Here is a 16,354-nt window from a genome sequence, read left to right on the forward strand (position 1 = left end):
GTGTAAGTTGTGATTAATGTATCTTTGACTTATCCAACGCGTTTGACTGACACTTTCAATTTCTTCTATTCTTAACATGGAAATAAGGATAGGTTATTGAAAGATAATTCAATATCCAACAATTCAATAATATTTAAATGATAAACATTACATAATTTTCAAGTAACCATAGCCATCTGCATATTCTGTTTAATAGAAGAAAGCCAAATACATTTTTAATGCTTCTTACATAAACTAGCGGCTGGTCCCCGTCCATCTGAAGGATCTTTATTCAAAAGAAGATTGGATTTCGACAGACAGATAAAATATCTACTACATTATACAAAAAGATAGACACGATGGAAACTGTCCCAATTTTGTATAACTTTTGCGGAACATGTTCCAGTTACGTCATATTTTTCTTTCCCGAAAAAGAGAAGGGGAAAAGAAAAAAAGGGAAGGGGGGGAGAAAAAAGAGATGGGAGAAAAGGGGGTTTTCCCCATCTCTTTTGAAGAGATTTTCTTCCCCCCTTACCTTTTTCGGGAAAGAAAAATATTACGTAACTGGAACATGTTCCGCAAAAGTTATACAAAATTGGGACAGTTTCCATGGTGTCAAAAAGATAGAAATATATTAATGCAGAACAACCATAAAAATTGTTTTATTTCCTTAGGAAATTTAGGTTAACTTGGGCAAAGTAAATGTGTGTGGAAAAAAGTAAATTTACTGCCAGCAAGAAGATTATATTTTGCCAGGGGCACAAGTTAAACACATTAGGAATAGGTATTCTGAAAAACAAGGAAAATTATTTCAATGTTTAGTAGTGCAGCAAATGTAAGTTACCAATAATTTGGTGATTTCCCTGAAATTAACATGTCGATCATAAAGATCCTCTACCCTACATTAAACGTATTAGAAATAATGGAGGTGGTGTTAGTTTTTGTTTGATTGTTCCTTTCTCTTTTTATATTCTTTTTTTATCATTTCTTTTTCTTGTTTCATCTAAATTGTAGAAAGATTGTTGTTGCTGCTCTTGTCAAAACACACTATTCCTTGTTTTTTTTTCACAATACATTATCTTAGCCTTGCACAGGATTCTTAAAATTGCACACAAAAAAGTATATAAAGTTGAAAGGTACATTTTTTTTCATGGTATTTTTTACAAGAATATATTTTCTGTATCATACGTTTGTAGAATTAAATGAAATATAATAATTTGTTCTTCAAATATGATATCCTGGGCAGATATCAAGCTATTTTTCAAGTATTTTTAACGCTCTTTCATTTCGTAGAAATTATCAAAAATATTTATTTATCACATTTTTCAAATGTTGATCATGTTGGAAAGGGTTTTCAATACCAGCTCATCGCCATACCAATAAATACCACCTCATCACATGTAATGTATCCTTGCTTTAAAAATAAACACTAATTATTAAAGCCTTTATTTAACATATTATGATGAATTGTGTTTTTATATGGCATATATCTTTTAAACTTGAAAATCGATGAGTTTGAAAATGTCTAGTTATAAAACTAATCAAGTTTAAAGGGAAGACAATTTTTTATAAGAATATAAGGATAGTCAAATTAGAGACAAAGTTCCAATAAACATAAAAATATTATGGTCATATTGATATGAGCGTAACATAATGACTTTCTGTTAGCCTCTATGTCCGTTACAAAAGATCTCGCTAATGGCTGAACAGACACATCTCTTCTTTAAGGGAAGATTCGTATGAGGTTCCAACAAGGTTTATAACTAATTAAGAGTGGTCTACCTAAATTAAATTAAATCAAAAAGTCACTTTTCGTCTGAAACAAAATCTACTAATAGCTGTTTGATTTGCATATTTAACGAGTTCTTTTAAGTTTTTTTCCTCAGGAAGGGGGGGGGGGAGGGGACATTGGCCTGTTTATTACACTAGTAGCCCTTAAAGTTTCATAATACGTTTTTGTTCGGTTTAACACTTTGGGGACTTTATTGAATTTTGCTTTGCTGGTATTACGTTGAATGATAATTTTGTATATCATCAATGGACATGTATTCATTTACGTTTGTCCTATCTCTAAACCAATTCCCCTAGACTAAATTAAGTTTAATGTAAATTAATCTTTAATTTACAAAAGCATATATCCCTGACATTTTCAAAGTTTAAACTTGAAATTCTTCTTAAACAAATGTTAGTCTAAGAAAAGTTAACAACTAAAAAAACAGGAAAGGAAAAAAATGAGGGAAAGTGAAGGTAAATTAAAAGCAGTTTGACTTTTGAGTAGCATTTGATTAGTTTGAAAGAAAAAAAATATGTGTTTTCGAGTATGGCTTTGAAGTCAATTAATAACCACAGGATTAGAACTGGTCCTCATCCATACTGAAGAATCATATATAGCATAGTATTACAGACAATTTTCAACGAAAACTAAAATAAAAATCAGTTTTGTTAGCACGGGACTCTGGGCTACCAAAACTGGGTTTAATCTTATATTTCTAATTTTAATAACCGCGGAAAGCTGCCAATAACCATAAGTAACTTAGTTAAATGTTAGTTGAAGGCATAAATTTTATAATTTCATGTGAAATTCTTCATTTTTTGCACTGTTATTGTTTCAGCTTTCAATTTAAGAATAAATCCATGAGTAAGCTTTGCATCAAAGCTCAAACTTTTTACTTCCTTTTGCATCAAATGCAGGGATAGGAATTACTGAACTGAAAAAAAAAACTATTCTGCCTCAATCATAATCATTAGTCAAGGAAGAAAACGTGATTAAAATATTAAACCTTTGAATATTATAATATCATAGTTTTTATAACAATTTAAATAAAAAAATAATTTTGATCCTAATGCGTTGCTAGTTCATCTTTAACTGCAATATTCTTGGTTCTCTGATAATTTATCTGTTTTGAAACTATTGCTGCTTCCCTGGAAATTTTGCTCTGACGGTAACAAAACTTTATGACTTATGTAATAAAGCTAAAATATTCTAAAATAAAATTTTGGAAAACTTTAATTTTCCGGTGCTTTTACTCATAACCATAAATTGACCAAAATACTCATTTCCCCTTTTTTTTCAATTTGAAAAAAAATAAACCCCTGCTGGGAACTTTAATCATTTTAACGTGGTACTTTCCTTGTGGGGATCTTTTTATCTTTAGTTAACTTAACGTTATCTCAAATAAGCATTAAATATTTTTTTCTCTCAAAAATTTTGAAATAAAAAAGCAACCGCCAATTTTCTCAAAAAAAACAATATTTAGCGTAAGTAATGAGAATATGATGTATGTAGAGAAGCTACGCTTTTAAAAAGTACATTTTATACAGTGAAGAAATGACGTATAAACCTTGGAAAAATTGGATATATTTATCACTTTGCTTCATATTACTCTTTTCGTAATTGCAGCTTCGTTAATTTTAATGGTATCATTTAGTACAAAATTTGCATCCCATCCTCAAATCCGCTCTATTTTCACCGGACAAAAACCGGCTTTATATTATAATATTTCCCTGGACAATTACCTCTGGAGACAATTATGACCTTAAAATTAGACCGATATTCGAACCTTCAACTCCCAAACGTGATTGAAAGCTATGTATTGAGCTTGTGTGCTTTTCAGAGATGGTCGGACAGTCGGACAGATGTAGAAGCTTCGCTACTAAAATATTGCTGTAATGACTGCACATATAGAAGCTGTGCTACTAAAATATTGCTGTAATGGCTGCACATATAAAAGCTGCGCTACTAAAATATTGCTGTAATTTGCTGTAATGACTACACATATAGAAGCTGTGCTACTAAAATATTGCTGTAATAACTGCACATAGAGTATCTCTGCTACTAAAATATTGCTGTAATGACTGCACATTTTGCAGAATACTTGAAGCGTAGTTTCCTCTGCATTGCAAAATTCAATTCTAAAAATTTCTTACTGGTAAAATCCTTTAATTAGCGAGTGGACCACCAACTTATTTACTTAAATTATATAATGAATTAATATGCACCTTAAATGACGATAATCACAATTACCCTATTAGAATTTTTGATGAAAAAGTTTGAAGCAGTTTGTTTAACCCAATGCAATGAATAAGAAATTGGTTTTATTGAACTTTGGGGACAAATATAATTTACAGTCTAATGTCCCCCACGTCGTGGTTTAAATAGACTAATTGCAAAAATAAGATATTTGACTTCCTTACTCAAAGGCAATGGAAATAAAATTTTAGTGTTAGTACACTGTTACATCCTAACCATAAGTAATAAGTAAAACATAACTTTTGAAAAACAAAGCTTTTCTATAATAAGGGTAAGTTCGTATGTCGGTAACGGATAGCTCTTATTTAATTGTTCTTAATTTCAAACTTAGCATGATATTTTCTGTCTTAATTAGGTACAATTTAGTAAGCTAAACTATTATCAGAAAGTCAGTATGTTTTTTTTCCTATTTAGAATTTTTGGCCTTTTCACTTTATATTTGGCATGTGGATTCTTAAACGACCATTTGGTATAATGATATGTGTGATGCACTTCTTTAAACAAGACCTTAAAATCCATGTATGTCCATGAATATTTTTTATGTTGTCATCCTTGTTTTTCTTGTGCATAGTATGAACATAATTTTATGTATTATGTGTACTGCATAATATTATGTTTCCTAGTCAACATGGGAGTAACAAACATTTTATTTCAACATGTTAGATAATATTTACATTTTTATTTTTTTCGACAGTTTATTAAGCACAGCTACTCCATAAGTGTAACGAAAATGGCCGCACTTGAAATACGGAAGCACTTTTAAAGCTATTTTTGTACATCGAACATGACTGATTGTCCGACTAGCAGTGTTCATGATTTTATACCAATAATTTTTTTATCAGAATTTGGGTTATAAACCAAATAATTGTCTATTGTCATATACCATAATAACAAACTGCTTTATTATAAGGATTAAATCATATTTTTTTTATAAAATGACAAGAAAGCAATGATTTTTTTAATTGGTGGAAGAAGTGAAAACTATAAGCCTTATTTCAAAAAATGCATGAAAAATGTAATGTGTACCTGCCCGCCTCAAGAATCCTCTGTTTATCCTCCTTAGTGTACAAATCCTCAGCCTCATCCTGAGTCTCATCACCCTCACTGCTAGCCTCACTACGCGGTCTAAATCATTTTAAAATTGCAATGGATTTATCATTGCTTGGATCTTACACAATAATATCATGTTCTCTAATAAAACGATCCTTGCAACTGGCTAAAATAACGAACTCCCTCTTCCCATCCTACTGAATAAACGAACTGGTCAATATAAATATAGATAATACTCTCTCAATCAACCAATATTAACCCTTACAGATCGGGGGGGGGGTCATATTGACCCCCCCCCCTCTATTTTTTCAATGTCATTTTTTTTGTAGGTAAGATAGAGAGTTGTGACTTCATGACTTTTTAAGTTGAGTAATTATACGTCGGCAAGAGTTGATTTTATTAGGATATCTGGTCTGTGTCGGTCGTGGTGTCCGGTCAAAGTCGGTTGGGTAGCACCAAAATTTAAAATAAATTCTAAATAATTCTTAATTTCTACATTATGACTTTGTATATAAGATAGAAACCTAAAATTTTTTTGTTGAATACTGAGATATCAATGACCTTATGAGCAAAGTGGTGTTATGACCGTTTGACCGCACCCTGACCGACTTTATGACCGATTTTTGTCCGGCTTTTACTACAGACATATATCATGAATATCGTGGCTTCTATTACAGCTAGAGACCTATAAATTTTTTGGTAAATCCTTGAGCAATAATAAACAGATAAAAATATTAATTGGCGTCGCCAACCGCCGTTTTACCGCCGTAACCGCCGAAAATGGCGGTTTCCGTTAATTGCCGTTTTTTGGCGATGATCAGAAAAAGTAATTTTTTTGTTATGAAAAATAAAAGTTCGTCCTAAAATTTGGCCATCCTAGCTGCAAAATTGGCCGCTCTACAGCTGTTTTAAAATTTAGCGGCTGGCCGCTAAAAAGCGGCTAAGGAGCGGCCTGACTGCTATGACTAGAAAAAGTAATTTTCTCTAAAAATACACATGAACCACCAGAAAAAAATTTTAGGTCTTTATCTGTAACAGAAGCCGAGATAGAGGGGGGGGTCAATATGACCCCCCCCCCGATCTATTAAGGTGGGAATAGGGGCCCGATCTGTAAGGGTTAATACAGGCTATATCATTGATTATTTACTGAATAGATTAGCTAACTATAGTCTTATTTCTTTGGATAAAGCTGTCTCAACCATGACACTTTGGTTGAGCTTGACTTCCGAATTAGCGGGAAGTTCACGAGATCAGTTGGCGAACATACAAACCCCCAATACCAGGAACCATCAAGTTTCAACAGCAGGTTTGAATATAGATTTATTGATGAAATTATTTCAAAGACCTGAAATTACAATATCAATTAGTTCATAATTCCAGTTATTTATAACCACGTAATCTTATTTGCTTTTTAAAAATCATTTTTCTCTACGGTAAAAAATCTTTGGAAACTTTGGCTTTAAAGGAAAATTATTTGGTTTAATAAATCATTGTTAAATGCAAAAATAAAGGCACATAAAAATCACTAAAACATATATTAATCATAATTAAGTTCATGCTTAGCTGGCTAAAGCCTTTTAAAAACTACATATAATCGTCCTATACACCATTCTTCCTTATAAAATTAACAAATTCTACCTGAAGCTCTTATGGTTTCAAATCCCTGATATACTAGGGTCGTTCACACACAATGAGACCAATGATAGGCCCAATTTTGTTCTCCGAAATCTTCACACACACATGTCTCATTCAAAAGTGAAAAACGTGGGCGCATATAAACAATCCATGCTGCGTCACTTTATGAAGGGAAAGTCAAAAAAGACGACATTTGCGCTTAATTCTAGGATTAATGATAAGGAATTAATTTTGCACTTGATAAACACAAAGCTTCCTCGAAAAGAGGTTAAGACACACCCCCCGTTTGAAAGTCAAATTAACTTCCTTAACGAGATTCAAGGTTTTTTTGCGCTGAGCACTAGCAACATTTCTCACTAAACTCAACTCACCATAATCACATGAGAATGGCCACATCCCGAAAACGTGACAATTTTGCTCCTAACTAAATGAAACCCCGTGAAATGCATACACAATATTATACTCCTCACTAGGACTCATAATACCTCACATTTTAGGATAGAAGGATGGGGATTGGTTTGTACCATACAACATTCCATGCACATGACAATCACAAGATCACATACACAAATCCTAAAATGGATAATCCTATTAATCATGATGTTGTAAATATAACAACTTATACTAAATAATAATCATTTCATAATCAATAGGTAATAAATCATTATTAATACATCAATAAGTACCTACGAAATCAGGTCGAAATGTAAACAATAATGGTAAAATAAAACGAAATAAATCTTAGACAAGAAAATTAAGATTTATAGGTACTTTAAACTAAATTTGTTAAGCATCAAAAAGAGTAGTAAGAAAAAATGTTTCAAAATCCTTGGGCAGAAAGTTTTTCAAACTTAATGAATAAGAACTGTAATATCTTAATCAACAATAAAACTTTTTAATACTTAAAGAATAGCAAAATAATAATATCTTCGTTAGAATTTTCATTGAAATTATGAAAAAATACCAATTTTTCTTTGTAAAAAAAATATGCGACTTTAAATATGAATTTTCAATCATTCCTTGATCTGAATAAAAAATGTTTACTTGATTGAAATTCATATATAATCTTAATGTTAATGTTAATGTCGTGTGGGTGAGTTGCACCTGGACTGAACAGTCAACTTGTCAACTCAAGGCCAGACTCTTGGTCCTTCACCTCATACCCGTGGTACAGTACATTACAGACAACCAACCCTTTGATTGCACGATCTTTGTCTGGAGATCCTAACTGTGCATGGTAATGAGTTGCGCCTGTTTGGGGCCAAGGCATTCCCCCTACTCTAACTCTTTGATGTCCTGTGCCGAACAGAGCAGGTAGGTACTATTTTTAACGTCTTTGGTATGACGCGGATTCGAGTTGCATCCTTCCCATCAATTTCCTTGGCACTTTAATTAGGACTTGTGGGTAATTTACACTTCAACCTTATGGGTGGAGAGTTAAGGTTTCGTGATTTTTCGGTCACGGTATTATTGCGACAGTTAATGCAACCCAAGCATGAACATGACGCTGTATCAGTAATGACTGAAGCCACATCAAATCCTAGGGACTTTTCAATGCAACCTAGGATCCAAGCATGACTCCAAGTCGTTGAACTAACAAACGCCACTAATACACTAGTGAGCTACTACACAATGCTAGTCCACAAGGACTTTTCAATCAACCTATGACCTTACAGCGTTTTTCGATCACTAGTGCACCATGCCAAGGACCACCCATGCATACCTGATTTAGGGCTAAGGCTTCCCCCCTACTCTTACTCCAAATCTCTAACGCCTGAAAGAGCAGCAGTAGGTACTAATTTTTACATCTTTAGTATTGATGCGGTCTGGGGACTCGAACCCGACACCTCCCCAACAGATAAGCGGACGTTAAACCACTAAGCCATATCTGCGGGTTTTATATATAATCTTAAAAAAATCTGCTAAAAAAATACTTGATTTTTTCTTAGAATAAATATCGAATCACGCAACCTCGACACATTTATTCCTTTTTGTCAAACTTTTCAGGTAAGTTTTATAATGAATTGTACTTTTGAAAAGAAATTAAACTCAATAAAATTAAATTTGAGCATATGAAATAGAATAAAATTTTATCGCATTTCATTTGATTCTTATTTTAGGCATAAAAATAGGCATATGAAAATGTAGCTTTTTTACTGAAAAAAATCTCAATTTCCATAAAATAAGAATCAATTGTTGATCATAATTTTTAACAACTGCTTTTATTTTAATATCTGCGATAAAAATGAAGGAAAGGTTAATTTAAAATATGCATAGTTTATCTTAAATTAATTCTGTGATATTCATATAAATAATAATCAATAATTTAATAATATCATACATCGTGTTCATTATTATAAATGCTTATCTCATAGAAAATAGAGATTATATTTAAACATGAACGAAAATATATGTACCTAGGAAAATAATTGCTATAAATACTTTCTCAAGGTTTAAAATTGTCCGAAGTCGCTAGGTACATATATTACTACGAATCTCTGCTCTCGGAATGAAGAAAAATCTTTACGCGTGGATTATTAGGAATCCTTGCCTCCGGAGTGAAAGAAAAAAACTTTATTTGCTTACAAATTAAAACAAATATCTTGATTTTTTGCGATAATCTTTTTAAAATAATAATCAGAAATATTTTAAACATTATCATAATAATTTTACATGTTGTGTTCTTTACTTTAATGCTTTATCTCATATGAGAATCTGAGAAATAACATTTTTTAAGCAAACGTGAACCATGAAAAAAATACCTCGAAAAATAATTTTAAAAAATCTATTTTTCTCAATCTAAAAAAATCTGCAAAAATCATATGGTAGTTGATACACACAAACTTTTGCTTTTCAAAATCATACTTAAAGAAACAAAATCTTTTAAAATCTGCTTTAAAAGTCTAAACAATTTTGTAGAATTTTTGTGCTTAAATATGAACAATAAAATTAGTTGAACAATGAATACTTATTCTTTGCAGAACCTTTTTAGGTTCCCTTCACAAGCTTAATATATAACTTGTAATATTTTTTCTTTAAAGATCATTTTCACATAAATAGTTTATGTTGTAGATTAGATATGTGTGCTTTGAAATTTTTCAATGACTTTCTGGCGGCAACACCCGCCATATTTCCACCCGCCATTTGCAGGCCTCTTACCCTGTGTCGGGCGGCAAGGTTGGCAGCAGCCAAGTCGATTCTTGATTCATGACAGCACCAGGGCAAGTAATAAAAGTGTGACTGTCATAAAACTTAGAATCATCTACCGGCTTTTGTCCGGCCGGAACCGAAACTCCCGTCGGCTCTTGTCCGGCCAGAACCGAATTTCTTATTGGCTCTTGCCCAGCTGGAACCGAAACTCCCGTCGGCTCTTGTCCAGCTGGAACCAAAACTCTGATCGGCTCTTGTCCAGCCGGAACCGAAACTCCCGTCGGCTCTTGTCCGGCTGGAACCGAATCATTCAGCGGCTCAATACCCGCCGTAACAATATTCTCAACGGCTACAGTATCGTTACCAATATCATCAGGAATAACTGCAGCACAACTAACATCATTATCAATAGCAGCTACGGCAGACCCAACCGGCTCATTATCAACAGCTACGGCAGTACCAACCGGCTCATTATCAACAGCTACGGCAGTACCAACCGGTTCATTATCCACCGCTACGGCAGCTTTATATGCAGATTTCTGCTGACCAGCTCCATAGTCAGCACTTGTACAGATAAAACCACTACCAAAAATGGTTCGCCACAACATAGACTGGCCCACTTTCTGGTAGGTTGATGGAAACACGTCAGGATGTGTATTTCCAATGATGATATCTAAGCCTCCACTAATATATGTAAATCTTTCTGGGGGCATCTTAAATATTTCGGCGGCGGTTTCCGGATGGACCGAGCGCATCTCGTTGCCACCTCCGAGGTTAGGCATAACAGCTGCCTCAAACTCTCTCAAATTACCATCCCTGTCCTTCAGATAGAACACCACATTGCGGCAGGATGATTCACTACCGTCAGCAACAGAAATGTTTGTATATCTGCCGGTAGATTTCAGCTTCAACTTGCTGGACAACTTCTCAGACACAAGTGATAGATTTGCACCAGAATCAAACCTGACGGCGGCATGGCAGGCGCCGCCGCCAGGTGCTACAACTGGAACTATTTGCAGCAGGAAGGTACATGTGCTAGGCGCAGAACTTGATTTGTAGACTGTATTCACACTAGCACTAGCCTCATGCAACATACGACTATGATAACTGTCGTAATAATTGGTGCCACAGACACCAAGCTTATCCGAGTTAGATGAACGACGTTCCATCTCTCTAAGCCTTCGGTACATATCACGTACTTCTTGGCGCAACTCCATGGAAATTTTAAGCACTCCCATGTCCATCCTCACCTTCTCAACGACGTCGAGGTTCCTGGCGACAGTGCTCGACCTCACGTCGTCTGAATCATTGTCAAGCCAGTGCAGAATTTTCGTACACTGTTCCAACGACGCATAAACTTTATCTGCAACAGTTTTCTGTTCACTAGCTTCATCCAAATCACGCTTGAACTTGCGCATCTCACTAGTCTCCACGGCAGATTTTAGACTTTTTATTAGGTCAGATTGGCCCTTGACCTCACTAAAAATGTCACGAATTGATTTTAAATTCACATTTTCACATGAACTAAAACTTTGGCAGGCTTTTAGATTTTCATAAAACACTTTTATCTGTTCGTCAAACACCTCTAGCCTTTCATTGCCAATAGCGATAGCTCGCTCAATTTTCTGCTTTTTAGTGAGCACCATATTGATTCACTAGGTAATTATTTCACAGAAAAATTGTCAATGTTTTTTGCATCAATACACTATATGCTATTGATTTATTGAAGAATGCTAACGCCTATTCTTCAGATTCTTTGAAGAATGCTAATGCCTATTCTTCAGAACCATTTGAAGTTGCTTGTGCAGCTCCTTCAACCATCAGGTTATTTGAAATTTGCTAATGCCTAAACTTCAACCTTCACTTCTTTGAAATTCGCTTGTGCAGCTCCTTCAAACTCCAATCATTTGAAATTGCTTGTGCAGCTCCTTCAAACATCAGGCTATTGAAATTTGCTAACGCCTAAACTTCAAGTCCTTTGAAATTGCTTGTGCAGCTCTTTCTTTTTTGCATCAATAATCTAGATGCTATTGATCTCTTGATGAATGCTAACGCCTATTCATCAGATACTTTGAAATTGTCTCAACCATGACACTTTGGTTGAGCTTGACTTCCGAATTAGCGGGAAGTTCACGAGATCAGTTGGCGAACATACAAACCCCCAATACCAGGAACCATCAAGTTTCAACAGCAGGTTTGAATATAGATTTATTGATGAAATTATTTCAAAGACCTGAAATTACAATATCAATTAGTTCATAATTCCAGTTATTTATAACCACGTAATCTTATTTGCTTTTTAAAAATCATTTTTCTCTACGGTAAAAAATCTTTGGAAACTTTGGCTTTAAAGGAAAATTATTTGGTTTAATAAATCATTGTTAAATGCAAAAATAAAGGCACATAAAAATCACTAAAACATATATTAATCATAATTAAGTTCATGCTTAGCTGGCTAAAGCCTTTTAAAAACTACATATAATCGTCCTATACACCATTCTTCCTTATAAAATTAACAAATTCTACCTGAAGCTCTTATGGTTTCAAATCCCTGATATACTAGGGTCGTTCACACACAATGAGACCAATGATAGGCCCAATTTTGTTCTCCGAAATCTTCACACACACATGTCTCATTCAAAAGTGAAAAACGTGGGCGCATATAAACAATCCATGCTGCGTCACTTTATGAAGGGAAAGTCAAAAAAGACGACATTTGCGCTTAATTCTAGGATTAATGATAAGGAATTAATTTTGCACTTGATAAACACAAAGCTTCCTCGAAAAGAGGTTAAGACAAAAGCTTTGCTTCATGTTATTGAAACGAATCTTACATAAATATAAACAAAGGGTTTATCAGTTTGGATTTTCTTTTTAAGTTTGGCGGATTTTAGGAGCCAGCTTGATCACCTAGATGTACTATACTACTACCTGACTGGTGAGAAGAGACTATCTTCATCTAAAGCTACTATATATATTGCCTACTACCTGACTGGTGAGAAGAGACTATCTTCATCTAAAGCTACTATATATATTGCCTACTACCTGACTGGTGAGAAGAGACTATCTTCATCTAAAGCTACTATATATATTGCCTACTACCTGACTGGTGAGAAGAGACTATCTTCATCTAAAGCTGGAATATGTTCATCATAATTATCATCCAGCAGCAAATTCTCACTCGCATCTGAAATAGTTATTTATTGCAGCGTATTAAAGACAGCTTTCCGCATATATTAAAATGAAAGATTACAAGTTTAAAACCAGTTTTGTTAACCCCGATAGATCAAAGACCCAGGCTCCCAGGCTTACAAAACTGGTATAAATTCTTTGATTTTTATTTTAATATTCGTGAAAAATTGTCTTTAATAACATGTAATACATGATTTTTAGGTATATCTGACAACCTGTTCTTATCCAGCGGATATTAATCGGTTTCGAATCCATACAGAAAACAATAATAGAAATTAGAAAAATGTAAACAAAAGAGAGTAGATATTTACACTCAATGGTGTTTTCTCTCAAAGTGCCTGTCGAGCACTTGATCCCCCTTAATTTTTCGAAATAAATTGTAAATAAGGGGGGGGGGGGGTAGGGTTAGTTTTTTTCTATATCTAACCCTTGCTGGGAATCCCCTTATCTTACGAGGTCTATATCTGCGTTGCTCTAACCCTACAGGCTTACGGGGCTACCGAGTACCCAATTAAACCTAAACTTACCAAACATAAAACAAACAAATGATAAACTAACCCCTACCCTATTTTTAATTTATCTTAATAAATAAGGTTGTTGGGAATTCAGTTCTCGACAAGACACTTTGAGGGAAATTGCCAAAATTCTAAAGTCTTAATGCTAAAAGATAAAGGGTAATGGAATAAGTTCAACCTAAAATTCCTCTTTTAAATGTAATTATCAGAAAAATATAAAACAGGAATAATATTGGTTTTGCTCTCTTTCTAGGGTAAGTAAAGCTAGACATTTTTTCTACAAAAAAGTTATAAAGTGTGGCAATACTAAGAGTTTTATTTTATTGCATTGTAGTATTAACATTTTTTCGCGGAGATTAAAATGTAAAAAGGATAAGTTTATTCAACTTTGGTGGCCAGGCTGGGATTGAATCAGTTTTTTTTTATTTCTCTATATTACTTAGACAATTAGTGATTTTCATTATGGCTTAGAAGCCGTTCTGATCCAGTGAAAATGTAGAAGTTAAGACAGATGCAATACTTTTTGTCTGTAATTGTTATCAATGAAGAAAATAACCAAAAAATTGTCTGATGGCTGATAATCAATGTGTAGTTGTTATTCTTTAACAGAAGGTATATCCCTTTAGTAAAGTAATTATTGGTAAAATATAAAAAGTGTTGGAGAATTGGAACATGGGTTATATAAAGAAATTATAGTTTATTGCAAAATACACAACCCCTAGATGCTAGAGGCTCATCAAAAACCATAAACCAGGGAAGGAAGTTTTATGATTTCTTATTCGTTGACAAGCTACGAAAGGAACTTAATTTTATTTCGGTTCGTTAAGTTAAGTGTTCAAACGTTCCAACCACTAATTGCAATCTACAGAAGGGTTATTTTAGGTATCATCATTGGAGATATAGATAAATTTTTTGGCCATTGACTTTAGGTCCCTAACACTTTTATTGTTTACTAAGGAAGGAGCTTAGTAGCGATACTTATTGTTTTCAAGTGGTGTAATGAAAGGCTAATTAAATTTTCCTATTTTATACTAGGACGGAGGGTTAATAGGACAATAAATTATACTGATACCAAAATTTTAAAGTAAGTTTAACATTAGATATTTTAATTTATTCTTATTGGCCGATTAAAACTAGACGTATCTAAAATTTTAACCAATAATTTTCATCCACCGAAGGAGAAAATTAGCTTAGCATCATTGTGCATAAACATAAATTTGTCGTCCATTGTCTTTTGCCTTGAGATTACTACTCTCTGGTAACAGAATTTGTGTTCATTCAAGACAGTTTGTAAACGTATGGCAATCTAATTCAAAGTAAAGGAAAATGGACAAGGACAACAAAGTTACAAACAAAGGAAATAGGAAAACATTGACAAAAAGAACTTTGGTATTATCATTTTAGGATACAGTGATAGGCTCATGGAGGATAAATACAGCCGACTTTGTACAGTACATAATTTGTACTTTTTAAGATTAACTTGCAAATATGCTCTTATTTTCAATTTGAGTTTCGAAAAGAGAAGGGGGGGAAATTTTTGGTGTGGGGTCATCTTTTAATGGGAGAGTGGAGATACCTTACCCAAAAACTTTTCCTGGACGTATAAGAAGCCTCACATCCGTTTAGCGATTATCGTGATCCTTTGCTTCAAACAAATAAGATTGCTACTTCTATAATTAGATAATTGTTAGTCTACTGGGTGTCTGTCATCCAATTGTTTGAGGCAAAAAAAAAGTTATTTTACCTTGATTTTGTGTAGATTTCTCACTGAATGACCTAAAAATATAAACAATATTACAATCGAATAATAATTGTAAAGGAATCTGTTTTAATAATGGATGTAGAATATATCAATGGATATTATGACAAGGGAAAAAATGTCGTCAATTTAGGTTTCTATTTCTACTCTAATTTATTGGTCAATTTGTTCATCCTGTAGGAAGAGAGGAGATGTGGCAAAGAGAGGGGAAGGGATGAATCATTAGTTTAGCCTGCAGCGTGTTCTACTTTGTAAGAGTACATGAAAATCTGGTTTAAGATCCAAGTAATAATAAATCCATTATTCATAACAATTTACTTTCAAAACACTTTATTTATAGTTATCACTGATAAATGATAATTCTAACAAAGGCAGGGAATATTTAACAACATTTTAAACAAAATTAATTAATCCTGAAGGATACAGAGTATAAAACAATACAAAATATAATTTTGTACATTGTGTAGTTAACATTTTTGACGCTAGGTGTACTAAATTAAATTATTATTTTTGTAAAATGTATAATTAACACAGTTACATAAAATTAATAATTATTTTTATTTTATTTACTGTAAACTCTAATTTGAATTTAAATTTTGCCTTGTAAGTTTTTAAATCTTCTAAACCTATAATATTATCAAAAAACTTTTGTTTATATAACAATTTTATTACATTTTAATTGTAGCATTAAAGCTCATAATAAAGTACATTAGTCCTGGGACGGGGGATAACTCCAGCTTACAAGCACTTTCCTGTACTCGGATCAATTGTCCACATTTTTTTCACAGGCCTTTCTTAAAGGTCAATATTAACTTGCACCCATTATCAAGTCAAAATTATAAAGGCCCCTATATGGAATTACAGACTATTTGTTCAATAGTCAAGAATCAATTCATAGAAATTACGAAACCTCCAACATTTCTTTTTGTATGCTTAGAAAGCTGGTTAGAAACAAAAATATTCAACATTTTTCCTAACATTTGTCTTCGTTTTTTGAACTGAGAGAAAAAAAGTAATTTAGATAAAATGTTGAATCAAGATTGT

General features: G+C 33.3%; 1 protein-coding gene across 3 annotated transcripts in view; it reads right to left on the reverse strand.

Annotated features, from left to right (window-relative positions):
• The window catches only part of Aplip1 (JNK-interacting protein Aplip1), an 80,214-nt gene that overhangs the window by 45,434 nt on the left and 18,426 nt on the right, over positions 1 to 16,354 (reverse strand). For all 3 annotated transcript variants that reach the window (XM_080180316.1, XM_080180315.1, XM_080180314.1), the window contains 3 exons: positions 15,296 to 15,327; positions 12,947 to 13,031; positions 5,036 to 5,134 (listed from right to left, as the gene is read on the reverse strand). In XM_080180316.1, the coding sequence (XP_080036442.1) occupies positions 5,036 to 5,134; positions 12,947 to 13,031; positions 15,296 to 15,327 (216 nt within the window). The remainder of the gene's footprint in view (positions 1 to 5,035; positions 5,135 to 12,946; positions 13,032 to 15,295; positions 15,328 to 16,354) is intronic.

Source organism: Acartia tonsa, chromosome 12 (assembly GCF_053477335.1).
Source record: "Acartia tonsa isolate MP-2025a chromosome 12, ASM5347733v1, whole genome shotgun sequence".
Classification (NCBI taxonomy): domain Eukaryota; kingdom Metazoa; phylum Arthropoda; class Copepoda; order Calanoida; family Acartiidae; genus Acartia; species Acartia tonsa.